This window comes from Musa acuminata, chromosome BXJ3-4, assembly GCF_036884655.1.
Source record: "Musa acuminata AAA Group cultivar baxijiao chromosome BXJ3-4, Cavendish_Baxijiao_AAA, whole genome shotgun sequence".
Classification (NCBI taxonomy): Eukaryota; Viridiplantae; Streptophyta; class Magnoliopsida; order Zingiberales; family Musaceae; genus Musa; species Musa acuminata.
The window spans coordinates 19,264,875-19,292,047 of NC_088352.1; the positions used below are offsets into that span (position 1 = coordinate 19,264,875).

Consider the following 27,173-nt stretch of genomic DNA (forward strand, 5'->3'; position numbering starts at 1 on the left):
TGTGCCTTTTCGAAGCTCTGTTTCTCTAATGACGTAGCATTAAATTCGTCCCCACCCATAGACCGTTAGCTTTGGGCCCCAATATCTCAGTCTTCACGTCCATTTTATCTCGACCCAACAAATCTAAAGCGCCGGCGTTTGAAGCGGACTCGCACTATGTTAGAAGCGTTCGGCGAAATGACTCGGTAGTGGCGCTTAATCCCCGATAGGGAGCGAGAGAGTGGCCGATTCGCCTCCCTTCTCTCTTCCGATTTTCGTTCCTTTGATCTTGCAAGAACCCCTCGGATTAGGGTTCGGTGCCCTCCCGTCGATGCGAAGACGATGCTCGTCTCCTTCTTGTTCGGCTTCGTGGCGGGGTTCGTGGCCCTGGTGGCCGCCGAGGGCTTGGCCTTCCTGTGGCTTATGGGTCGCCTCCGCCGGAAGCGGCTCGCTGTGGGCGTGGCCTCCCGGTCGCAATTGATCGCCCACGGTCTCGATGCCGAGCGGTCGCTCACTGTTCCCTTTGAGAAGATGGTCGGTGCTTCTAACCGATTTGCTCGCTGGCCTTTTGCTTCTTTTGGTATCGAATTGGGTTTGGTCTCGGTAGTTTTCCTTGTTTTATGGGTCCGGTTTTGGTGAGTTCGAAGGATTTCATTTAAAATAGATGTTGAAACTTGCTTTTTTTGGATGGTTGATGTCCTGTGCCATTGGTTTTCTACTTGAGGAAAATTAGGGATAGTTATCTGAATGATGATGAGGAAAAATAGAACCAAATATGATGACTTTTGCTTAACAACGTCTAAGAATGACTTGCCAATCTGTCGTTTTACTGACATCTCAAAGAATGCAATTTGGTAGTAATTCCCAATTTCCCATTGATTATTATGAATTAGTAAGAGCGGCCATAGCATTTAGCAATAAGAAGAAGTTTTATATCTTCAGGGATAGGTCCTGAGGTGCTCCACGTAGTCCTTGCACCAATGACCCTTTAAGTGAAGCTAGTCCTTTTACTTGCTCAGTGCATTATTAGTTCATCTGACTTGTTCTTCTGGCTTGCACTTGTTGGTTTTGGATTCTTAAATTTGGTATTTTCCTTGTGTTAACAATAGGAGATATCGTGACTCAGAGGCTTATATGCTTATCAGCATCATATGCATTAGGACTCAAAAACTCATGAAACTTCTGCCAAAACTAAATATCTGTAACCTGGAATATGAGTTTCTTGTGTCTACGAAGATCTTAACTGAAACAGGTTTAGAGTTTTTGTTTCATTACACTAATGTTGGAATTTGAGTGTGCTTTAGTGGTATTTTATATTTGTGATGTATTTGTGGTAATTTGTATTATTATTATTATTATTATTATTATTATTATTATATGTATGTCTGTCTGTGTGTGTGTGTGTGTGTACATATATGTGTATATGTATATGTACGTATATGTACATGTACATGTACATATATGTACATGTACATTTAATGGAATCAGATTGGTCATCCATACATTGCTTCTAGTATCTAAAATTTTGCATGCACTGCACTTTGCCGATGATGAACTTTCTGAACAATTTGAATAAAGATTGTTTAGTATGTATTCAGCTATTTAGTGTCATGAACTAATCTAATGTGTTTCTTTAATTCTGTGAGCTTGTTGAGCTTTTCTGACAGATTTTAGCTCTTGAAATCTTTCGTGGCTAGCTGGAAGTAGAATAGGTTCTGAAGATATTGCTTGTATTAACATGGTTTCATGTGTCAATAAAAATCAGTTAGCCATGATTTGTTATACCTTCATTGCATTTTTCGTGTTGATATTTGTGCCTATGTATGAACATTGCTGTTTACATTATGTGTTGCATTAGCTGACATCTATGCTTTATTGTCTTTTGAATACCAGGGCTCAGTTTGGGTACTAGAACCAAAAAAAGTTCGAAAAATTAACACTGATGAATTGCCAAAAAAAGGGACCAAACAACAAAAGAAAAATGATATCCTGGAGGTTATTCCTGTCAAAAGATATGCTAAAATTAAGGATCAGTCATTAATCTTGTCCAATTCTGATGGTTCTAAAACAACAATACAACTTTTGGGCTGTACGGTGGTAGCTGTTTCTGCATCAAATTTAGCTTCACAAAAGTGGTAAATTACTTAAAAGGGACTGCTCTTTCAGAAATTTCCACATTGACACAGTTTTACATGGAGGATTTAGGATAAGAGAATTTCTTATGTATTTTTAAGAATAATTTGAAGCCAGTTATGTTTTACTTCTATCATACTAAAGCATTTTCTTGTCATATGCACTGCATCACCCAAAAGAGTTCTACAACTTTTGGAACATGACTTCTGTTATACAAGACTGCTCTCTTGAACTTGGTTACTTATGTAACACAAGAGTGTTCTTTGGAAGTATTTACAGTTTGAGCTACAAAACTATATCCTTTACCAGCTATACTATGATATTGAAGTGTATAATGTCTATGAAGTATAGGTAGGTAGTCAAAGACCCTTCTGAAACATATATTGTCTGTGAGATATGCTGTATCTACTTTAAACAGCATATATTCAGTACCACTCAAGGTTCCAAGTCCATTTTCAGTTTTGGTTTTGTTCTAGGTCTTTTGAGTTTCAGTTAATTTTGAGGCTTTAATTCTTTTACATAATGTTCATCAGTTTGTTCACAAAAAAGAGAAAAAGAATATCAATATCAATGACATGTAAAGGAAACAGACAAATCTTTTATGTGTTTATGGATATAGATATTTTATTGTAGAATTTTGTTGATACAATAAGAAAAGAAAAACAATTATGTCTAACATTGGTGCCCATGTGGTTTCTAGGTGATTGTACCAGCAATGATCACTATATCTTGTTGGCTTCGAGCAAGCCAATATGATTGCGTTTCTTCAGTAACCATCTGAATTTCAATATATTAGACAAGTCTTCAAATAGTGAATTGAGCAACCCTAGCATATGCTAGTTTTGGCAATTATATTTTTATCAAGCTATGAAGGCATGATATTGTTGCAAGATCCACTAAACAACAAAGGAAACAACAAATATTAAATATAAAGTTCATGAGTATGGTTGAATTGACATATTGAAAAGAATCACTTCAGTAGTGATAAGGGACCATTTGGTCGGTCGACCATTGGTGCGGCCCGTTGGCTCGCGAGAAATTGTCCGCTTTGAGCGATGGGCATACCCGCACGGTTTTATCCTTTTGGAGCATGTGAGCTCCAAAAGGCGCCTCTAAGGGTAAGGGAGACTTGGCTGACTTATGAGCCCTTAGTTCCCATACTCCTCAACCAATGTGGGACTAAATGACCTTATCAGTGCTCCCTCTCGTAGGGGAGCTAAGGGCTTATAGCCAAGGTGCATGGCTCGGGAGCGAGTTTGCTCGGCCAAGGTGCAGGCCTCGGGCCCTCCTTCTAGCGCCAATCTGATAAGGGATCATTTGGTTGGTCGGCCATTGGTGCGGCCCGTAAGCTCGCAAGGAATTATCCGCTTTGAGCGATGGGCGTACCCGCACGGTTTTGTCCCTTTGGTTATGTGAGCTCCAAAAGGCCTTGGTTATGAGGGTAAGGGAGACCTAGCAGACTTATGAGCCCTTGGTTCCCATACTCATCAACCAATGTGGGACTAAATGGCCTCACATGCTCTGAAAGGCCGTCAGAGGCGCCTTTTGGAGCTCACATGCTCTGAAAGGACAAAACTCTGGCGGCCTTTCGGAGCTCACATGCTCTGAAAGGACAAAACTGTGCGGGTACGCCCATCGCCCAAAGCGAATAATTCCTCGCGAGCCTACGGGCTGTACCAATGGCCGACCGACCAAATGATCCCTTATCAAGTAGTAAATTCTAGAATAGCCTTATACCTCATAAATATTAAAAGAAATAAAGTGGAAACATCTTTAGAAAACATGATTAGATTTCGAAGAAATTAGAACAGTCTGAAATAAGGTTTGAGATCCACTATATCTGCTGACAGGCCTCCATAACTTATCTTTATATTTTACATCTTTTTTGTCCTGGATGTGGGATTATCTCCATAAGGGCTGCTGCTTGATAATTAGAACTAATGGAACTCAGTATAATGTGGTCAAGTGAAAGTATAATGGTGTCATAACAGTTTGTTTTGGGTTGTAATCCCAAAAATGACTGATTTTTATCAGTGTTGATGGCCTAACTAGGTTTGTTTCTGCCACAACTTGTAATCTGAATACCGTGTATGGATGTGCACAACAAAGGTCATTCATTATATGTTCCTGTTTCATGTTTGATGCTAGAATAAATTGCCAAGCTTAACAATACTTAATATTTTTTGTCTGACTTGCCCGTCTTAGGGCTAAAAGGTATCCCATTAAATTGGAGAGCAATGACTCAAAGATTTATAAGGGGAGTAAGGCATGTTACTTGTACTTTGACACTTCTTGGGAGAAGGAATCTTGGTGCAAAGCACTCCGTCTTGCTTCCTGCCCTGATAGGGGAAAATGGAACTGGTTCTCTCAGTTGGGTGAAGATTTCCAAGACTATCTGTCATCCTTAAGTATTGAATATCCTTCCTTTCTGAAGCCATCAACGCTTTATACTGAGACTACTAACAGAACAAGTAGGATTGATGGATCCTCCAGAGTTCAATTTTTTCTGAAAAAAATTTCTAAGAAGGCTTCGAAAAATGCTTTAGAAAGTAGACAAAGTTCAATCTCATTATCAAGTTGTGGTGAAAGGAAGATTGACAAGAGGTTACCTTCCACGACTGGTGCACCATCAAGTGATGGATTTGTAATTAGTTCATCTGAAGACAAATTTTCAAGTAAGCCATTCTGAGATGTTAGCACAGCCTTTCTTTATAACAAACTTGTACTCGTTTTCATAATATCTGCATTCTGGTATTCATGATGCAGCTGCTGATGAAAAGATTGTAAATGATAAAGGTACACTTTGTTGGAATCTGTTGCTATCAAGGCTATTTTTTGATGCAAAAAATAGTATTGAGATCAATAATCTCATAAAAGCATGCATCCAGGTTATTTTCATATTAAATTATCCCGATTGATCACCTTCTTGCTTTCTTTGTTCATATATAGGATTCTGATATTTCCTTTTTATGTGAACAGACGACATTGTCAAATACAAGAAGACCAAGTTATCTGTGTGAAATATCATGTACTGGCTTAGATCTTGGTAGCGTTCTACCTTACATTCATAGAATGAGAGTTTTCCCTGTAGACTTGAATCAGGTGTTGTCTATGGAAATTGATATCGAATACTCTGGTGGTTTAATATTAGACATAGAGACAAGACTTAAAGTTTGTGAATTGGAATTGCAAAAGGACTTGATAAAAACAAGTTTAGAATCAAATTCTACTTACGAGTTGAATTCCGATTTTCTTGAAGGTATTGAGCATTATGGAAACCAGTTGAAATCTCCAAGCAACTCAGCCACTGGAATGAGTAACAGAAATGAAGTGGATAAAGCAGGTGAGAGTAATGTTTTGCAAGTTAAATATCTTTTTGTTCTGATAGAATGCTGCAGTATGTTGAATTATAGAAATGTATTTTTAATATGGGAAACAAAGAGAAGCCAATGTCAAGCTCACTGCCATTTCACTCCATGCATTCTGTTGTATGAGTAATCTGAGTTTCTGGTTTCGCTAAGATCAGGAGTCATCATCTCATGTTTCAGCTCTCCATTTTGTCTCTTCCAGAGAGAACATGAGAATGATAACCGGACCGAATTGTCCATATTCTGACTGACTGCAAAGATTTTATTGTCTTTCATGAATTTTAGAAAAAAATGAAAATTTCTACTAAAAAAAATTTGAAATTGCTAATTTTAGATTTTGTCTTAGATAAACAATTAGGAGACTGATATTGGTCACACTAGTTCACATTGTACTTCCCTAAAATCAGGCATGACGCACAACATTACCATGTTATAACAGCGAGTAAAAAGTATTTATAACTTTCTTGCTTTCTGCCATGGTCCATTTTACTATATTAGGTGGCTAATTGATTATTCCATGCTCTGTGAACTATATTTGTTATGCCATGTTTAAATTATGTTTCAAATGCAAGTTTAAATTCAAAACTATGAATCACCTTCCAATGTATTTTGACATTATAATGAGATTTAGTAATGCCCCCTAGAACCAAAAAGATAAACTTTGATGATCCATATCCTCTCTGAACTTGACTTGTCTCTCACCGGAAGGTAAGTGAAAAAAAAGTAGAAAAAAAAAAATGCCACAGTAAACCAGTATTAGAAAACACTTGAAATGTGTTCTACTTCCTCCAACAACGATCTCTTGCTTCATCCTGAGGTATGTGATCCCTACTGTGAATCAACCACTTAATCTAGCATCTTTTTAATAAGTACGACTTCTCATGTGGGTTGTATATGCCAAAAGTCTAAGGTGATATGGTATAGATTTAGCTTATTAGGATGAAATGAGACCTTTAATCACATTTGGATAGCATGATCCATTTGATGGATGGTACATAACAGAACTTTTATACCTTTGAGCATTGTTCATCTTATCAGTTTGTACCGATGTATTGACCAGCTGTTGTTATGGTATATACCGAACTGTCCTGAGTTATACCGAGCATACCAACACATGGTAGGGTGTACTGAAATAACGCCTGTACCAGTCCCCTGTCAAACCAATATGTACCGCCCGATGTTGCGGTGTGGCGAACCTTGTCATTGAGCATAATAAAGATAGTTTTTGTACTTGTAAGTTGATATTCTGGCCAATATGTTTTGACAAGAAACAATGCTATCTGGATCAACTATTAAAAAAATTCTTTCTTTGCCTTTAAGACTTGTTATATGGGTATCAATAACTTTACTCATTTGATATTTCTTCAAATTTGTGTTTGACAGGCCTTGACAAATGAAATTGTGTGTACCTGTAATAATTTCATTCTATCATGTATTCTGTTCTCATATCATCATACTATCATTCTTTCAATTTTTATAGTGTAATTTTTTGCTTTTGGTAAAAAATTGTGCATCTTATAACATATGTTTGTCTTCACACAAAGATATATGCAGTAAGGTAGGACGTGGAGATGCATATTAGCACCAAGTGAATAAGAAAATATTCATTGTAGATTTTTCTGTCACTAAATTTAGCAAGTATTGTTATTCAGATGGCCTTAGAAACTCCAAGAGTGCCAGTTGGACTTCGGGTCATGTGTCTAGATGGAAGGCTGTCCTACATTCTCTTGCTAATCAAGTTTCACAGGTTTGTCTCAGTTTAATGTATTTCAGAAAGTTGATAATTCTTAAAAGATAATTAATTTCGATAATATGATACTTGCAGTTGGAAATCTATTACTTGAAAACAGATGTGATAAAGATGTTGATGGATCTTTTTTATCACTTTTTCAACATTATTATACTCCGGTTCTTCATAACGGAATTAGTTGTTTAAGAAGCACATCGGGAAACTACAGTTGGATCACATAGACAGCCACTTAATTCCCTTTAATGTCCTTTCCATGTTGACTTTGTCTGACTCATATTTGCTCTCGTATAGGATCACAGAGACATCCCTTTTATCAACTGATGTTTAGACCAGTACCCTGATGAAGAAACTAGATAGGGGAATTTTGGAGCTCTAGTGAAGATGAGTAATAGTATATATATTTACAAGCAGTTTTGAGCTCAGTGAGTAATACTATATATAGGGGAATGTCGTGTTCTCATCAAGAAGGTTTTAGCCCAGTGAAAATGAGTAATCTTACAGTCTGATGGTAATGAATTAACAGGATATGCATGTTATATACTTGTAATTTGTACTGATTGAAGTACTTTCCTTATTGTAAGGACTGACTTATTTGATAACATTTTCTTTTTTGCTTTGATTTTTTCTATAATTTAGCATCAATTTTGTGCTCAATGGCTCTCTCTTCTTTGTTGAATCCATTTGCTGTTTTCTACAATTTGAACATTTAAGTTCAGATCCACATAATTTTAGAGTCATTTTATAAGGATGACATTTGTGTTTCTGCAAAAGGTACCACTTTCTTTGTCAATACGAGTCACTTCACTTCGTGGGACATTGCGCTTATATATAAAGCCACCACCTTCTGATCAACTATGGTTTGGCTTCACAACAATGCCAGAATTAGATTGGAATTTGGAGTCTTCAGTTGGGGATCGGAAAATAACCAGCAGCCACATTGCTTTGCTTATCAGCAATCGATTTAAGGTGCTATATTAGTTCTATGTTCATATTTCGTTTGTCTGAAATGTTAGTATAATAGCTCAGGAACTTGGTACGAGTTTTTATGTAGTATCTTGCGCTTTTAGAAGCTCGTCTAACTTTATGGCAATGTTACTTTGCAGGCTGCAATTCGAGACAGTCTTGTGCTCCCTAATTGTGAAACCATATGCATCCCATGGATGTTGGCTGAAAAGGATGATTGGGTACCAAGAAAAGTCGCACCATTTATGTGGATCAACAATGAAAACACTGAAATGACATGGCCTGAGTTTCCGGTGCCCCAAAATAGGGAAGACAAACCGAAGCTTGATGGTAGTAACAAAACTAAAGACAGTCTTGATGACAAAGTTGACGAAGCAAAGAATGTAATGCATGTCGAACAGCCAACGTAGGAAGCCCTCCCCGAGTCTTCCACTGACAGTGGCAGAGTGATTGGATCTGCTTCACCTGATCATTCTCATGGTGGCATGAATACTTAGTTGAAGACACCGTTGTTGACCTGTGAAACCGAAATTAGCTATAGCCAAAGGAGGCAGTTGTGATGGGACGATCAACCAACATTACTACCTCCTGAGGAAGATGAGAAGCCAAAGAAGAGTAGTATGCATGCGAGGATGATGGATTTGGGAAAGATGATGGGAGATAAGCTGGAAGAAAAGAAACGCCATATAGAGGAGAAGAGCAGACATATTGTTGAGAAAATGCGGGAAAATGCGAGGATGTGAAGTCCTCATTTGTTTTTTAATATGCTTACTAGCTTAGCTGATAAAGTCATTTGATAGATTATCATAAGATTGTGGACTCCAATCCTGTGTTTGTCATTTATTTTTTGTAAAAAATAAAACAGTCAAATTTTGATTTCACTCGGAACATTCGAAGTTTACAATTTTCATGTATAGATGTATAAGTCATTTTTTATTAATTTATTACTCTTGTCAGCTATAATCAACATTTATGTGTGTGTGTTTTCTGACACATTTGTTTTGGAGCATTAAATTACAAAATAAGTTGTGAATAAATTTCAGATTAGATCTAAGATTAATAGTGGCAGTGACGAGTGGCTGATAACAATTTGGATATTATAGTTTTTGAGTCATATGAACCATAATTAGCATGTCACTAGAAGTTTAAATAATATATATGTTATCTTCACTTAATAATATGATTTATGATATTTATTTTTTATAATATGATAAATAGTATGTTTATGTTTTCGATTTTTAAAATTGAAGTATATATTTTTTAAAAATATTATTCTTAGTGTTTTACAAAATATTGATCGAGAATGTATAAGAATCAATGTCTATTTTAAACATATTTTATAGTAAAAAAAGCATGGCCCTTCTAATAAGTTTGTATATAGTGAAGAGTTCTCCGAGAGAATTCGATAAGAGCGAGATTTAAGTAAAACTGTATGCCCTTGATAGCACCATGCCCAATATATAGTTTTTGAGGTACTAGATGGATAAGGGAGTATAGATATACGGTAATTGAGGATAGATATGTTCAAAGAATTGGATTCCCCTATTTGATATGAGGACTACGGTATAGTGGCCTAGTACGTCCGTAGTCGATGAGTCAGTGAATTATTATGGAGATAAAAATTCACTAAGCTAGAGGGAGTTTTAACAGGTATGATTCATGGCCAGCTCAATATTGAGCTTAGAGGGTCACACACATATGATAGATGTTATGATGAGTAGAAGTTCGAATATAAGATATCCGTTGGAGCTCATATCTTATTGGATATCCAATAAACCCATGAATTATTGGATCCTATGGATGAGATCCAATAAGAGCTAATTGGAGATTATTGGGTAGAGACCCATTAATCTAAGAGGCTTGGGTAGTCAGATGGAGATCCAATACCCAATATGGTAGGATCCATTAAGGTTAAGTTGATAAGGGCCTCTATAAATATGAGGGAACCAAAGGATCATGAGCTAGGTCTTTTTTGGTTGTCACTTCCTATTCTCCTCTATCCCTCTCCTTCTCAACCTGCAGTCCCTATTTGGAGTGTGTGGACAGCAAAAAGGCGCATCCCTTTCTTGATTGTGTGGTGCAGGCTACGAGGAGGATTGTGTAGGGATTTGAGAAGTGTCTTCGCAGCTCCTGTCATATGGATCACCGCTAGAGAGGAGGACAAATTGACCTCATTCATCCTCTCCCATAGATCTATAGGAATTTAGGGATATACGATCTCCCTAGGTAACACAATCTCACTTGTACATGTAGTTTTTTGGTTATGCAAGTTTTTGCGCACCAATCTTTGCAACGGATAAAATCGACAAATTTAATCACTTTCGGAAAACTTCGTACAATGAAACACTTAGTTTGACAAAAACCATATTGAAATGTCATTTGACTTGAATATGTTTGTAAGTGAGTAGAGAAGAGGGGATTAGATAGTTTCCAATGAAGTAAAGTGGAATGCAGCAAAAGTAAAGTACACACCAAGAAAAAAAATACACCAATTTTATAGTGGTTCAGTTATTCGACTTGCATCCACTCCTGATTCCTCCTCCGTTGAGGTCACCAGCATCTACTGATGATCTTCCTTTAATAAGCAAAGACCAACCACCTCTTTACAATGCTTTCTCCCTTTTATGGGTTTAGAAGACAACCCTTACAGGCCTCACATCTCTTCTTGGATGATTGCAAAACTAAAGAGAGAGAGGAGGACTCTTTGTACTTTTACAATACTTTTACACCCTAACACTTGAAGATTTTTTTCACACTTTGATTGTCATTTCATGCAAAAAAGGGTACGATATTTATAGACTCCAATGACTTCAAAATTAGAGTAAAAAATTATCTCATCTTGGGTTTCCAGGGTACTGGCGTTACCACCGCCTGTGTTGGGCAGTACCACCACCCAATCTAGTGGTATTACCGCCTGACAGAGCCTCGGAGACTGGGCTCTAGCGGTACCACCGCTTGATAGTAGTAATAACTACCGACGATACTACTGCCCAATTTGGGTGGTACCACCACCCAAGCTTCTTAATGACTAAGCCCTGGGCGGTTCCACCGCCCTAGTCTAGTGGTGCCACCGCTAGACAGGGTTTAGCAACTTGGTTAGGCCTTGAATTCGGCCCAAACCAGTCCAATTATAGGCCCAATTGGCCCTTAACAGGTTTATTGTGATTACCTCCCAAACCTAAGCCTAATTATGTGCTAATTATGATTTTTAAGACATATACTAAACAAAATAAGTCTGATAAGTCTAGGTTTCTTTCGGCGATCTTCCGGTGGACTTTTGACGATCTCTCAGCAATCTTCCAATGGACTCTCGGCAAACTCCTAGACTTTACGATGATCTTCTTGGCGAGTTCCAACGAGCTTCTCGTCGGCCAATTCTGGCGGCACTTCCGATTTACCTCTAGACTCCCGACAAACTCTTGAACTCCTAAAGAATTCTCGATCTTGACTCTAGCACATCATTTTGCTTTATGCCTTGATCGGTATAGTAGTTAATCCTCCACACTTTTCTCAACATATAGATTTGATTAAACAATTTACCAATTGATTTCATCATCAAAATATGAGATTCAATAATCTTCCCATTTTTTATGATGACAATTAATTGATGACAGAGTTAACCTTAACTCCCCCTATCTATCATACTTGAAAAAAAAAAAAAACACTCTTGAATTCAAGCATCAAATCAATAAGTTATATACATTTAAACTTATTAACATGCACATCATTATACTAATCATGATTTACCATTTCAAAATATGATACCACGTATTTATCATAATAAAAATGATGTCAAGGCATGACATCCATTGTCAAGTCCAATATCGAATGATGATAGACAATCATTATTTTCAAGCATCATACCAATTTCAAATATGAAATTTAGCAAGATTCAAATTTCAAGTTTGATAAAAGATGACAATTCATCAATCCGAGGCATTATACTAATTGTAAATAGGAAATTAAGAATGATAAGTTTGATACTTCATCACAACGATACGAAATCAAGCATGAAACATTTTTAAGTATCCATGCTACATTACGATGCGTTTCAAGCATTCATGATACATTTCAAGTATCTATGATACACACGATGCATATGTGATACATTTTGATATTTTTTAAGTATTTGTGATGTATTTGACGATACCAATCATATTTCAAGCATTCGCAATACATTCAAACATTTACGATATGATACATTTTACATATTATTTCAAACATTCATAATACCTAGTTGTCATCAATTTTCCACATTTCTCCCCTTTTGTCATCAAGAAAAAGGAGAACCATTCAACAAGTGTTTTAAAAAAAAAATATTCAAGTAAATTCTACACCAATTTATCTAAGCTAGGAAAAAAAAAAAGAGAAGTTAAGCAAAGACTTTACATGATAACTACTTTTGGTTTTTGAAATGGACAAGCTAGCATTTTTGCTTTAGATGTGCAAAAGCTTTTTTGGTTCTTCTTGAGATGTGCAAGTGTCTTTCTTCCATTGTTATAAAAATAAGAAGAAGAGGAAGAATATTAAGGGAGAAATTTATTCTCCATCAAGAACTAAATTCATGAAAGTTAAGTTTCATTAAATCAAGCTTCTACTATAGTAAAGAGAGAGGATTCATCATAAAGGATCAAGATGTCCATACCAAAAAATCAAATCCATTTTCTTGCAAATGATCATCACATACTAAAAGTCCATGAATAAAATTTCTTCTTTCGTGAGAAGAGTGAGGAAGAATTCATAGGAGAGGATCATCAAATAAAGGATAAAAAATCCATGAATAAATAAAATATTTTTTCTTATAAATAGAAGGAAGAAGGATTGATAGGAATTGATAAAAGATCAAGTCATTAATCTAAAAATCCATGAATCATGGCTCTTCCTTTGTAAATAGAAGGAGGAAGGACTCATGATCATCACATGAAAATAAGACATCAAGTTATAAATACCAAAAGTGGAATATTTTCTTTTGTAAATATCATGAGAAAGAAAAAGCGATATCGATTTAAAAAGAAAATTCAAGTTACAAAAAACTGAGAAGTCCGAAAAATGTATCAAGGAATTTATGCATTCAAAATATTTATCATGCCTAATTCTTAGAGTGTTGCATGCATTATTATAACACCCCTGATTAGTCCCACATCGGAAGTGGGCAAGATTAAGATTGATTTATAAGGGTCTGATGAGTGTACTATTATCAATTTCAACTTAAGCATTTTGGTCAATGATTTAGACTAAACAAAGTTGATAGGCCAGTTAGCCCATCAGAGATGACAATTATACCATCATCAAGAAGTGCATCATTGAAAAAGCACATTATGTCGAAAGATACATCATTATCATGAGTATTGTATATATAATTAAAGTGCATCCTATCATGCATGATTCAAATCATCATTATACATTTCTCCCTCTCTGTTATCAATAAAAATGAGAAAAGTGCAACTAGTATATTTTTGAAACATGCAATTCCTACTTCACTATAGAACATGCAAACTTCTCTTGAGATTTGCAAGATAGCACTTCTTGCTTCTTTTTTAAGATGAGCAAGCTAACAAGTTTTGCTCCCCCCTTTATCATTGTAAAAAAGAATGAATGGTTACAATAGTGCAAAACTTTTCTCATTATATCATTTTTCAAATCATCATATGAAATATATCAAGAAAAATTAACTTGGTGATACAATTCATGAAAATAAATTTTAAGTTTTTTTTTTTGGTAAGTAAAAGTAAATTGATTATGTGTAAAGTTTCTACAAATAGCTTTATCTATACAAGTCATAGACAAAGCCAAGTAACTCATAGAGTGCGAATGCGATAGTTATGACTACACATGCTGTAGACTATAACTCCTAATTATAATCAATATAGAAAATGTTTATCCAGATATATCAAAACTACCTGTGGGTACTTAATTTGGCATCATTCCCAAGATCTTTAGCTAATAGCAAAATTAAATTTGATAAAAATATCTTTTTCTCTTTGGGTAAAGTGCTCCGTTTTGAGATCTTGCTCCATACAGGATCTTGAGTCTCTAATAATCTCTTTCAATAGCTGAGCATTGTTTGTGTGTTGGCATTCAAAGATTCTGTTACATCTCTCCTTCCACATCCACCAAATAGCGCATCTGAAAGTAACCTTTGCCAGTTGTGTTAGAGGCCCTTTTCTTGAGAAACATTGCATGAGGTCGCTTAGTTCTTTGTGCAAGTTTGGTTGCGGCAGTCTATTGAGTTCAAATCGCTGGAGAATCTCCTTCCATATCCATTTTGTATAATCACAAGCAAAATAGAGGTGGTCAACAGTTTCTTCTTGTTGCATACAAAGGGAGCATCGGTTAACATGATAGATACCTCTTCTTTTCATATTGTCTATTATCGGTAGTTTATTGAGAAGAGCCTGCCATGTACATAAGGAATGTCTTTGTGATCCCGGTCGATCCCATGTCCAACTGCTTGGGACCCACTTGTTATTTCTTTGCCTAATTTGATTCCATGCGGATGTGGCATTAAATTTGCCATTGTCATGAGGCCAAATAAGTATATCTGAAGAGTTGTTCCTGATTGGAATAGCTATAATAGTCGGCCAAAGTGATAACATTTCGGGAGAAATAGGATTAGGGAGACACCAAGCACCGTTAGCAATGAACTCAGAAACCTTCCAATCTTTGGGAGCCCCAAGATCTTTTCGTATTCTGTCACCGTATAATTGAAATATACTCTTCCCATTTACCCAAGGATCAAACCACATATTAGTACTAGTACCAGAAGAGATTGCATAGGAAATGTGTTCCTTTAAAATTTCCTAGATTGATTCCTTTGAAAGATACCTAGCAGAAACCCAATGTGACCATAAGGAACATTTATTTTGCAAAAGATCCCACAATTGCTGTACCAGACAAGCTTGATTCCAATCTCTAGTATTTCTCAAGTTTAGCCCCCCTTCATCTTTCGGTTTGCAAATGCTATCCCAATTTACCATATGCATTGCCTTATCATTTGTGCCATTCCAAAAAAAGTTCATTAATAACCGTTCAATATCATGGAGAAGTCCAGCAGGCAGAAGAAATGCATTACACCAATATATAGAGTAGGAGTGCAATACCGAACGGATGAGTTCGAGTCGTCCTGCTTTTGATAGAAACCTATTTTTTCAAGAAAATATTCTATTATTTATTTTTTGCAAGATAGGCTGACAATGGGTTTTGTGAATGCCTGTGGATATGAGCGGGAGACCCAAATAAGGAACTGGCAAGCTTCCCTCACTAACCCCCAAAGTTTTCGCAATAAAAACCTTATCCTCAACGTAAGGGCTCATATATACTTTACTTTTCGAATGATTTAACTGAAGTCCAGAAACCATACCAAAGTCATTCATAATAGTAGCCAGGTTCTTTACTGAAGTTGGTTCATTTTGGAGAAAGATAAGTAAGTCATCTGCAAAAGTTATATGTGATATATGAACAGAACCAGCAATGGGTACCTTAATGCTGCCATTTAAGACTGCGTGTTCCAACATACAGCTAAGTCCTTCCATCGCAATAGTAAAAAGATACGGAGATAGTGGATCACCTTGTCGGATGTCATTCGTGCTCCCAAAAAAACCAATAGGTGAGCCATTAAAGAGTATCAAAAACTTTGGAGTTTCCAGGCAAGATTGAATCCAATTAACCCATTGCTGTGGGAAGTTCATATCGAGAAGCATCTTATAGATAAACTTCCTATTAACTGAATCAAAGGCTTTCCGTAAATCAGCTTTAAAACAGATTTTTGTCCCTCTTGCTTTTGAATGCAAATCTTTGACCAAGTCATTAGCAAGCAAAATGTTATGATGTATACTTCTCCCTTTGATGAAAGCATCTTGATTTGGGCTAATAATCTTGTGTATTACCTTTTGCATTCTATTTGCCAATACTTTGGAGATGATCTTGTAAACAAAGTTGCATAATGATATGGGTCGATAGTTTTCTAGTGAATCAGCCCCTGCATTCTTCGGAATTAAAGAAATAAAAGTGCAATTCATCTCTCTAAGAATATGACCTAAAGAGAAGAAATGTTGGCAAGCCTTGATCACATCATTTCCAATAATAGACCAAGCAGTTTGATAAAATTCAACTGGAAATCCATCTGGACCTGGGCTTTTGTGCTTTGGTGACTTAAAGACAACACAAACAATTTCGTCATTTGTAATTGGGGCATTGAGGATTGAAATAGCTTCCGAATCAAGTTTTCTAGTCGGCTCCACATGAATGTTATTAGGTTTCCCAGCTTGATTGAGTAAGGAATAAAAAAATTGCTTTGTGTGTGCTTTAACCTCATCTAAATTCTCAATAAGATTATCATCTTTGTCTCTGCATTTGCTGATACGGTTAATAGCCCTTCGAGTAGCAATTGAAGAATAGAAAAATTTAGTATTGGAATCCCCTAGTGTAAGCCAATTCTGTCGAGACTTCTGCTTTGCAAAACTTTCCTCCTATTTTAAGGCTTGCATGAAGTTATTTCTGGCTTCTGTCTCTTTGTAGATAATATTTTCATCATTTGGCTGAAGTTGCAGCTCATATTGCAATGACATTAGTTCATTTCTGCAAAATTGAACTCTGGTGTTAATATTGCCAAAGGTATTTGTATTCCACTCCTTTAGTGCTGCTTTACAGGCTTTGAGCTTTTGACATAAGATGTAAGGGGGGGATCCATGCACATTAACATTCCAAGCAGATCTGATAATATCAAGAAATTGAGGATGAGTACTCCACATGTTAAAGAATCTAAACGGTTTCTTGCCTCTTGGTGTCGATTTTTCTGCGTGTATATACATTAAAGAATGGTCAGAAAACAAAGGAGTACCATACTCAAGAAGTGAATCTGGGTAAACTGTTAACCATTCATGATTAATCAAACACCTATCAAGTCGAGCCATTATTTTTCTGTTAGCAGCACCTTGATTACTCCAGGAGAGACAATTACCCACAGATTTCATATCAAACAATACTGCAGTGTCAATGTAATCATTAAAACTTTGAAGCTGGCTTTCTGAAAGTTGTCTACCCCCCTCTTTTTCATTTGTGTACCGAACAGTATTAAAGTCTCCAAGAACAATCCAAGGTACATTGAGACAGCCATTTACAATATTAGTCAGGTCAGACCAAAGAGTATTTCTTTCTTGCATACTGTTTGAAGCATATATACCAATGAGATTGAATTGATAGCCATTCTTTTTATCCTCTACCTTAAGATGAATGAATTGATCAGTAGCAGAAATAAACCAAGCATTAATAGAGTTAGGATGCAATAAGACCCATGTTCTACCAAAAGTTTCATTTGAGTCATTGGTAAACAATTCTGCGTCCGGCCATATTAAATTCTTTTGAGCTTGAATGTGCGATTGTTTAATTTTCGTTTCCACTAGAATAACAATATCACATGCGGCAGACTTGATTATTCTGTTGAGCTCCCGACATTTCTCCGGCTTATTAAGTCCGCGAACATTCCAGCATGTTATCTTCATTAGTAATAAACAAATGAAAAGGTAGTAAGGAATACATCCTACAACTTTGGATGGATTGTACCATCCTTTTTCTTATCTTTCGGTTTTGTATTTTCCTCCCGCACAATATCCTTACCTTTTATGGCTTTATTCCTATATTTATCCACTTCATCCACAGCTTGCAGATTTTTAAACTTTAAAATACCTTGAATCATGTGGTCTTGATTGGTAGGGTTTGTTGAAGCTCGATAGGATTGTTGCAGCACAATATCCTGGATAGTACTTATTGGAGCAGCCTCGCTAGAGAGGTTTGTTGGGGCATGAGTTTGTTGAGACAGAATATCCTTGTTGGCGATGTTTGTTGAGGCCTGAGTTTGTTGAGGAAGAATATCCTTGCTGGCGAGATTTGCTTGGACCTGAGTTCGTTGAGCGATTGTAGATGGATCCGATGGTATTGGAAGAGATAAAGTTCCTGACTTATGTTTCTCCTGTCCACTAGTACCATGGGAAACCTCTGTTGTGGAAGGCTCTGACATTATAGGAAGAGATAAAGTTTTGGAATTGTCCTTCTGTCCGCGGTGCTTTCCTTGCGAGTCGGAGTGCTCAATAGTTTTTGCCACCATCGGTGCTACCGCCATTAGAGAAGATTGTTGCTGAGGCACTTGACATGGTCGATAGACCTTTGTGGTTGGTTTTGGGGTTTGTTGACAAGCTCCATTTGCATGACCAAAAGAAAAGCAACGCTGACATCGTTGTGGCTTCCAGGAATATGAGACATGCACCTTCCGAGTGTTCCCGTCAAGATCACGATAGAAAACCTCGTTAGGAAGATCTTCATCGGAAGAAACCAGCACACATGCTCGTGCAAATGCTAATCTCGTCTGAGCTGCTGTTGCTTTATCAATGTAGAGTGGCTGTCCCAGAGTGCTGCATAACTTTGCTATAAAACGTCGACTCCAAAGATGTAGAGGCAGTCCTTGAAAGGATACCCATAATGGAATAGACTGTAGGCTATCTAACTCCAAACGGACATCAGGAGACCAACGTCGTAGAATCATTGGATGACCGCGGATAGTCCAGAATCCTTCGAGGATTCGTTGCAGATCTTCTTCAGAGTATAGCTTGCAAACAAAGAATCCGTTCTCCAACATATGAAGATCAAATGACGATAATCCCCATCGAGTTTTGATAAATGAGTTTCTACAAAAAGTTTTGATAAATGAGGATAGTGGGAAATGAGAAGTTTTGAGACCTACCACATAGCCAACAATCGACATAGACCATGTCTCAATAAGCTCTACTGAATCAGCAGTCTCATATACAGCAATCTTCTTATCAGCCTGAACTTCTGGAGTAATGAATTCCAAGCTTAGATCTGGACTTCCAACCAGAGCCTTGAAGAGGCTAGTCCAAGGCCGAGGATCATTGGAAATGAGAACAGGCTGCCGCGATCTAGAGCGCGACCTGCTTCGATGCTGCTTCGTCGAAGGAGTTTCTCTCTGGAAAGGATATGGTGGAAGAGCAACTTGGGGGGTAGCGGTAGGGAGCCTTGCCATCGTTTCATCCCTCCCGCCACCGTCGCCAGCCTTAGGGGCCGTCGCTGCCATGTTTGATCCCTTTTCTGGTCGCCACTACAGAATCGTCGCCATAGGGATCTAGGGCGACGACTGTAGCGGCGACCAGATCTCGGGCGACGCTGTAGCGGCGACGACACTGTAGCGGCGACCAGATCTAGGGCGACGCTGTAGCGGCAACCAGATCTAGGACTGTTGTGGTGATCGGATCTCCTGCAGCATCAGCTTCTCCCCAAGGGCGACGAGACCAGATCTCCCTAGGGCGACGGTACTGTAGCGACGATCTGATATACTGCAGCGGTTAAAAATTTTAAGTTGTGAATATCAAGAGACAAATTATGATTCTTTTAGATACGAAAAGAAGAATCATATTAAACAATCTTGATTCATAAGAATCTCAAGTTATTATTATGTAAGAATCAAGATCATGATGCAGATAAAACTTTTTTTTTATAAAAAACAAAAAGAATCATAGGAGAAACAAATAAAATATCTCGATTCATGTATAAGAAATCTCAAGTTGTCAAGATCATGATTTATATATTAAAAAAATCTCAAGTTATAATTAAAAAAGTCATGATTCATAAAAAAAAATCTCCTCTTTAGTAAACGACAAGAGGAAAGGAGAACTTGGTTCATGCATAAGAAATATTGGGTCATCAAGTGAAGGAATCATGATTCATGTGATAAAAAGATTGTCGATTCATGAATTTGAGTAAATATTTTTAAACTATTATTACTTCAACTCATCATGCATAATTTTAAAATGTAAAACCATCAAGTATGATACAATTTGTCAAATCATCATTATTTTCAACTAATTCAATTTGTCAAATCATCAAAATCATTAAATAGTATAAATAGATTTATCAAATTTTTATTGAAAATTCGATAAGATTTTAGGGATAGAGATATTTTGAAGAATAATGCATTCTTCCTTATTTATGATTTTTGATTTATGTGATATATTTTATGTTAGGATCAAGAGCACTAAGAGGGGGGGGGGGGGGGGGTGAATTAGTGTAACGGAAATCTTTCAACGATAAAAAACGTTCGAACGATAAAAACGATTTCGGTGTGAAAGCCGATTCTAAGATTACTTTAACTTAAGATCAAGCGAGATGACGTTAAAGTCAATCTATGAAGGCAGTTTGCAGTTATGATGAAAATCAGAATATAAGCGCAAACTGAAATACGACGTTCGTACGATAAAAGTGATTTCGGTGTGAAAGCCGATTCGTAAACCACTTTAACTTGAGATGAAGCGAGATACAGTTAAAGCAAAGATATAAAGGCAGTTTGCAGTTATGATGGAAATCAGAATGTAAGCGCAAACTGAAATATGATGTTCGTACGATAAAACTGATTTGCGTCTAAACGTCGATTCGGAAAGCATTGAACTTTGAAACACGTTCGTAAAAATACAGAAGGCAGTAAGCTATTGAGAAGGTTTGAAGTAAAGATAAGATGCTCAAAGTAAATGCAAACCGAGATTTAGAGTGGTTCGGTAAATCTTGACCTACTCCACTTTTGGCTTCCTCCACCGACGAGGTCACCGACGTCAACTAGAGGCCTTCCTTCAATAGGCGAAGGCCAACCACCCTTTTACAATTTCACTCCTTTTGACGGGCTTAAGAGACAACCATTACAGAATTTTGTTAGGATCGAGAGCACTAAGAGGGGGGGGGGGGTGAATTAGTGCAGCGGAAATCTTACAGCGATTAAAAACCAAAAGCTGCGTTCGTTCAAAAACTATTATGATGCAAAAGCAAATTCTCAGTTTGTATCTAAGTGCAGTTTGCGTCTAAGCGCAGATTGCGTCTAAGCGCAGTTTTGCGTCTAAGCGCAGATTGCGTCTAAATGCAGATTTACGTCTAAACGTAGATTTACGTCTAAACGCAGTTTTACGTCTAAACGTAGTTTTACGTCTAAACGCAGATTTACGTCTAAACGCAGTTTTACGTCTAAACGCAGTTTTACGTCTAAACGCAGTTTTACGTCTAAACGCAGATTTACGTCTAAACGCAGTTAGACGCAGATTTACGTCTAAACTTTGAAACTCGTTTGTATACTCGCAGAAGGCAGTATGCAGTTGAAACCAAGACGTAAACGTGAACTGAAATCTGATGATTGAGCGAAGAAAGCCGATTTACGTCTGAATGCAGTTTTACGTCTAAGTGTTGAAACTCGTTCGTAAAATCGTAGAGGACAGATTGCAGTTATTAATAGGATTAAAATGTAAGCGTAAACTGCAAGGAAGCTCGTTCGTAAAAGCACGGAAAACAGTTCTGCAGAATCAAACGTAAACGTAAACTGTAATGTATGAAAATACGAGTTTACGTCTGAATGCAGATTTGGAAGAACAGCACTTAGAACTTGTTCGTGAAAGCGCAGAGAGCAGTAGTGATGAGGGAGGTTTGCAGTAATGATAAAGTGCTCGAAAATAAACGCAAACCAGAGATTTAGAGTGGTTCGGTCAGCCTTGACCTACTCCACTTTTGGCTTCCTCCACCGATGAGGTTGCCGACGTCAACTAGGTGCCTTCCTTCAATGGGCGAAGGCCAAACTTCCCTCTTACAGTTTCTCTCCTTTTGACAGGCTTAGGAGACAACCTTTACAGATGTTTTCTCTCCTCTCTTTTCAACTCAAACTTGAAGAACAGAAGGAGGAGGAAAACTAGCAGTTTTGAGCTCTAAGAACCACTGAAAAGATCAAGATTTCGGGTCAGTTCTTGCTCAATTCAGTGCTGAATGGGTGGGGTATTTATAGGCCCCAACCCAATTCAAAATTCGAGCTCAAAACGATCAAATCGATCAAATCCCAGAATTCTGGGATCAGGCGGTTGCACCTCTCGACTGGAGAGGTGGCACCGCCTGGCAGAGCTCGAAGACTGAGCTCTGCCGATTGCTTCTCTCTGCCAGAGCTCGAAGACTGAGCTCGATGGTTGCATCACCTGGCAGAGCTCGAAGACTGAGCTTGGTGATTGCATCACCTGGCAGAGCTCGAAACAGAGCTCGGTGGTTGCATCACCTGGCAGAGCTCCAAGCTGAGCTCAGGCTGATCCACCTCTCTGCCAGAGCTCGAAGACTGAGCTTGGTGAATGCATCACCTGGCAGAGCTCGAGACTGAGCTCAGGCTGATGCACCTCTCTGCCAAAGCTCGAAGACTGAGCTTGGTGGTTGCATCGCCTGGCAGAGCTCGGAACTTGAGCTCAGGCGGTGCAACCTCTTGGCTGGGGCGGTTGCACCTCCCAGCCGTGCAGCCCTGGCGGTTGCACCTCCTGGCTGGGGCGGTTGCACCTCCCAGCCCCACAGCCCAGGCGGTTGCACCTCCTGGCTGGGGCGGTTGCACCTCTCAACCCCACAGCCCAGGCGGTTGCACCTCCTGGCTGGGGCGGTTGCACCTCCTGGTGCAATCAGGGTCCGAATGGTTCACTCCATTCGACCCACTTTGAATCTTTTCAGGGGCCCAATTGCCCCAAGATTAAGCTAATGGGATCACCTCCCATTTTCATGCTTAATCATCGTGCTAACTACGATTATCTCTAAGACAACTTCTGCAGCTTTGCTCCGATGCGTCAATCGCTTCTTCCGGCGAGTTTCCGGCCAACTTCCGTCGATCAACCGATAACCTTCGGTGATCCTTCTACGGACATCCGGCATACTCCTGGACTTTGCGACGATCCACTTGGCGAGTTCCGACGAGCTTCGCTTGGCAAGCTTCTGGACTTCTCGGATCTGTTCTCTCTGAACCTCCGACGACCGTCCGAACTTCCGTCGAACTCTCGAACTCCCAACGTGATCATGATCTTGACTCTGGCGCAACTCCTGCTGCTTGTCTTACTCTCATCGTAGTTATTCCTGCACAACAAATCAAAACTTCGATCGAGACAATTAATCCTAAGCAATTAACCAAGTTGTCCGACATGTCATTGGTCCCTCGACGCTTCGTCCGATTCTTCGGCGCATCGTCCTCTCGTGCAGCCTATTGCCCAATCGGCCAGTTGACTCCGCAACTCCGATATCCTTGGCACAATACCCGCTCTTCTTGGCCCGATGCCCGAGTCCACGGCCCGAAGCCTTCTGTCGATACGTCGACCGATCCACCGGCCCGACGTCCAATCTTCTGACATGTTCCTTCGGCACAATATGATTTTCCTGCTTTAATTGTCTCATCCTGATCGAAGCATCCTGCGTCACTCCAAACGCAGATTAAATCATAAACATATATCAAGTAGTTTCATCATCAAAATACGAGATTCAACAATCCCCCCCTTTTTGATGATGACAACCACTTGATGACGGAGTTAAACTTAACTCCCGGAGTTTAAACAAACTCCCCCTATCAATATGCCATATTGATAGAACCTTGAATTCAAACTGAATTCAAGTCATTGCAATATTCATCATGAATACTTGCAACACGTCAACATGAACATATGCATAAACTTATGCATCACTCGTCATGTCATCAACATACTTCTCCCCCTTTGTCATCAACAAAAAGGAGAAGTACCACAATCAAGTGTGTGTGTGATATTGGTTCATCTCATTGCATGAAAAACATAGTATCAAGTTTTATCATCATGCAATCTTGGAGCTAGAAGATTTAGCAAGTGTTACATCATGCTTAGAACATTCATGCTATCAAGTTTTAGATATGCAAGTTTTATAGCATATAAGATAGCACTTTTGGTAATGTTCAAGATAGCAAGTTCTACATCATGCAAGCTAGCAAATTAGAGATGTTCAAGAAGGTAACTCTTGCTTCTTGAAAATTTTGCTCACTTTGCTAGATGCGCAAGTTAGCATTTTTGCCTCTTGAGATAGGCAAGATAGCACATTTGCTTCTTTTGAGATAGCAACTTTTTGCTTCTCTTTAGACCAACAAGCTAGCAATTTTTACGATATACAAGTTTCACAATATATAAGCTAGCAAAAATTTCGAAAGCAAATGCAAGATAAATTTCTTGTGTAAGCTCATGATTATTGCTTCCTATTGTAATGTGCAAGTTGCAAGTCTTGCTTCTTGAGATATTCAAGATGGTGATGTTCAAGAAGACAACTTTTGCTTCTTGAAATAAGCAAGTTAGCAAACAAGTTTTTGCATCTTCTTGACTTGTGCAAACTAGCTATCTCCCCCTTTGTCATTGTCAACAAGGGAAAAACCCTTTACATCAATTTCTAAATCATGACAAAGGTAAGTAATCATTCTTATTTGTGCATCATTATAGTTTCAATGCACAAATTCATTAACATTACATTTCAAAAATTTATGCATGATACTGAAAAATCAATCTTCATCATGAGCATTTCAAACATGATATTCAAGCATTCATGATATATCATATTGGCAGCATGATCATAGATATTCAAACGATGGTATCTAGAATTCATTACATCCTATTATGCATGATCATTAACTCCTCATTTGTATTTCATGCATTATTTCATTTCATCTCATAAGGAATATCAAGAAGAGTTATTGGATGATGAGATAAATATTTTATGAATACACAGAATATCATAAGTGTTTCATGTATCCATATTATCACATGAAGCATATTATCATTTTTAAGAATCATAACATGAATAACGTTATTACTATTTCATCAAAATCAGTTTCGAGATTCACATAATATCATGAAATCATTAATCTCGATAAAATGGGAAAAACATTTTCTTTTTAAGTGATTCTTTTAACACATCATAAAAAAGAAAAACTCATTCATAATTCAAGTGATTTACAAGATATCATAAATGAATTTATCACTTGTATTTCACCAAAATCGAGAACTCTAGAGTTAGAAAATGATTGAAGCATTTAATCTGATTGAAGAATGATTCATATTTAAAGTGTAGCATTTGTCAAATCTGAAATCATCAAGTATAACTTTAATATTTTCATTGCAACATTAAGCAAGGTTTCATTGAACATAATTTTGAATGATTCTTATAGATGCCTAAAACCTCTTTAGTTTTAATCTATGATTGACTTTATAATAGCATGCTCAAATCTTTATTTTTATGTCAAAACCATACATTATATTTCATAAACAAAGACAATGAGAAATATCAAGCCTTCCAGACAAAAGCCATGTATCGTCATTGAAAAGCAATATGAAAATCATCAAAATATACATTCTTGCTTCTCAAGCACATAAGATTAATCTCACTAGGTGTAAAAATCATTAGATTTCTATCTTGCATTAACATAAGACATGCAATTTTCATTATCATTTTCAAGATTACAAGCATGATCATATTTTTGCATTTTCATTGTTAAATTATTAAAAATATAATTTTCAACAAAATTTAAAGAAAAAGAAAAGTGCATCATGAAAAGCATCATGTAATTTCGAAGTAAATTAGGGGGATTTCGATTACCTCATCATTGTAGGCTGTTAAGGCGTAGTTTGCCGCCTTGCTTTTGTTGACTTTCTCTTCTTCGGAGGAGCTCGATTCATCCCAATTTTTGTTCTTCTTCTTGCGTTTAAAGCAAGTAGTTCCATTCTTTTTGCTTTTTAATTTTCGTTTCATTTTAAGTTCACCATCACTTGAGCTTATGCTCGAGTGGTCTTTAAATGATCTATGTCCCAAATCCTTCCTGTTCTTTGGAAGGTTGGTTTATTCATCATTGTCCTCATCACTTGAGTCATCGCTCAAGTGGCATTCATTGGTCCAGAGTTCCAAATCCTTCCTGTTCTTTGGAAGGTGGTTCTCAAGTTCTTCACGTGCATTGCACGTCATTTCATATGTGATCAATGAACCAATTAGTTCTTCAAGTGGAAAATGGTTCAAGTTTTTTGATTCTTGAATAGCAGTTACTTTTGAATCCCAAGTTTTAGAAAGTGAGCGCAAAACTTTGTTAACGAGTTCAAAATCCGAAAAGCTTTTACCAAGTGATTTTAAACCATTGACGACATCCGTAAAACGGGTGTACATGTCAACAACGGTTTCGCTTGGTTTCATATGAAAAAGCTCGAAATCAAGCAGTAGAATATTAACTTTCGAGTCTTTGACTCTACTAGTTCCCTCGTGCGTGATTTCAAGAGTGCGCCAAATATCGAAAGCCGTTTCACACGTAGAAATCCGATTGAACTCATTTTTGTCCAATGCGCAAAATAAGGCATTCATAGCCTTTGCGTTTAAAGAAAAATTCTTCTTCTCCAAAACCGACCATTCGTTCATCGGTTTGGAGGGAAGTTGAAAACCGTTTTCAATGATATTCCATAAATCCAGATTTAGAGAAATTAAGAAAACTCTCATTCGAGTTTTCCAATAAGTGTAGTCCAATCCGTTAAAGAACGGTGGACGAAAGACCGAACAGCCCTCTTGAAAAGTCATTTCTCTCGGGTGTAAATCCGAAATGAGAAAAACCCTGCTCTGATACCAATTGTTAGGATCGAGAGCACTAAGAGGGGGGGGGGGTGAATTAGTGCAGCGGAAATCTTACAGCGATTAAAAACCAAAAGCTGCGTTCGTTCAAAAACTATTATGATGCAAAAGCAAATTCTCAGTTTGTATCTAAGTGCAGTTTGCGTCTAAGCGCAGATTGCGTCTAAGCGCAGTTTTGCGTCTAAGCGCAGATTGCGTCTAAATGCAGATTTACGTCTAAACGCAGATTTACGTCTAAACGCAGTTTTACGTCTAAACGTAGTTTTACGTCTAAACGCAGATTTACGTCTAAACGCAGTTTTACGTCTAAACGCAGTTTTACGTCTAAACGCAGTTTTACGTCTAAACGCAGATTTACGTCTAAACGCAGTTAGACGCAGATTTACGTCTAAACTTTGAAACTCGTTTGTATACTCGCAGAAGGCAGTATGCAGTTGAAACCAAGACGTAAACGTGAACTGAAATCTGATGATTGAGCGAAGAAAGCCGATTTACGTCTGAATGCAGTTTTACGTCTAAGTGTTGAAACT

The 27,173-nt window shown here is 37.7% G+C and overlaps 1 protein-coding gene across 4 annotated transcripts; it reads left to right on the forward strand.

The window, feature by feature from the left end:
- The first annotated feature begins 116 nt into the window (after positions 1-116).
- LOC103972973 (uncharacterized) lies at positions 117-9,149 on the forward strand. Of its 4 annotated transcripts, none has more exons than XM_018821239.2 (9): positions 118-513; positions 1,873-2,114; positions 4,318-4,787; positions 4,879-5,000; positions 5,092-5,158; positions 5,372-5,455; positions 7,133-7,227; positions 8,002-8,196; positions 8,334-9,149. In XM_018821239.2, the coding sequence occupies exons 1-9, from the start codon at positions 322-324 to the stop codon at positions 8,601-8,603; spliced, it is 1,737 nt and encodes a 578-aa protein (XP_018676784.2). In that variant the 5' UTR covers positions 118-321; the 3' UTR covers positions 8,604-9,149. The 4 variants fall into 4 exon arrangements, with proteins under 4 accessions (XP_018676783.2, XP_018676784.2, XP_018676785.2 ...); XM_018821240.2 differs by having other exon boundaries at positions 5,092-5,140; XM_018821238.2 differs by having other exon boundaries at positions 117-513; positions 4,909-5,000; positions 5,092-5,455.
- Positions 9,150-27,173: the final 18,024 nt, after the last annotated feature.

Excerpts from the sequence above, each read along its gene's own strand:
- LOC103972973 (XM_018821237.2), top strand. The coding sequence starts at position 322 with ATGCTCGTCTCCTTCTTGTTCGGCTTCGTGGCGGGGTTCGTGGCCCTG. Across the intron at positions 5,456-7,132 it reads AAATGAAGTGGATAAAGCAG|ATGGCCTTAGAAACTCCAAG; the intron begins GTGAGAGTAATG and ends ATTGTTATTCAG. Across the intron at positions 7,228-8,001 it reads TTGCTAATCAAGTTTCACAG|GTACCACTTTCTTTGTCAAT; the intron begins GTTTGTCTCAGT and ends TTTCTGCAAAAG.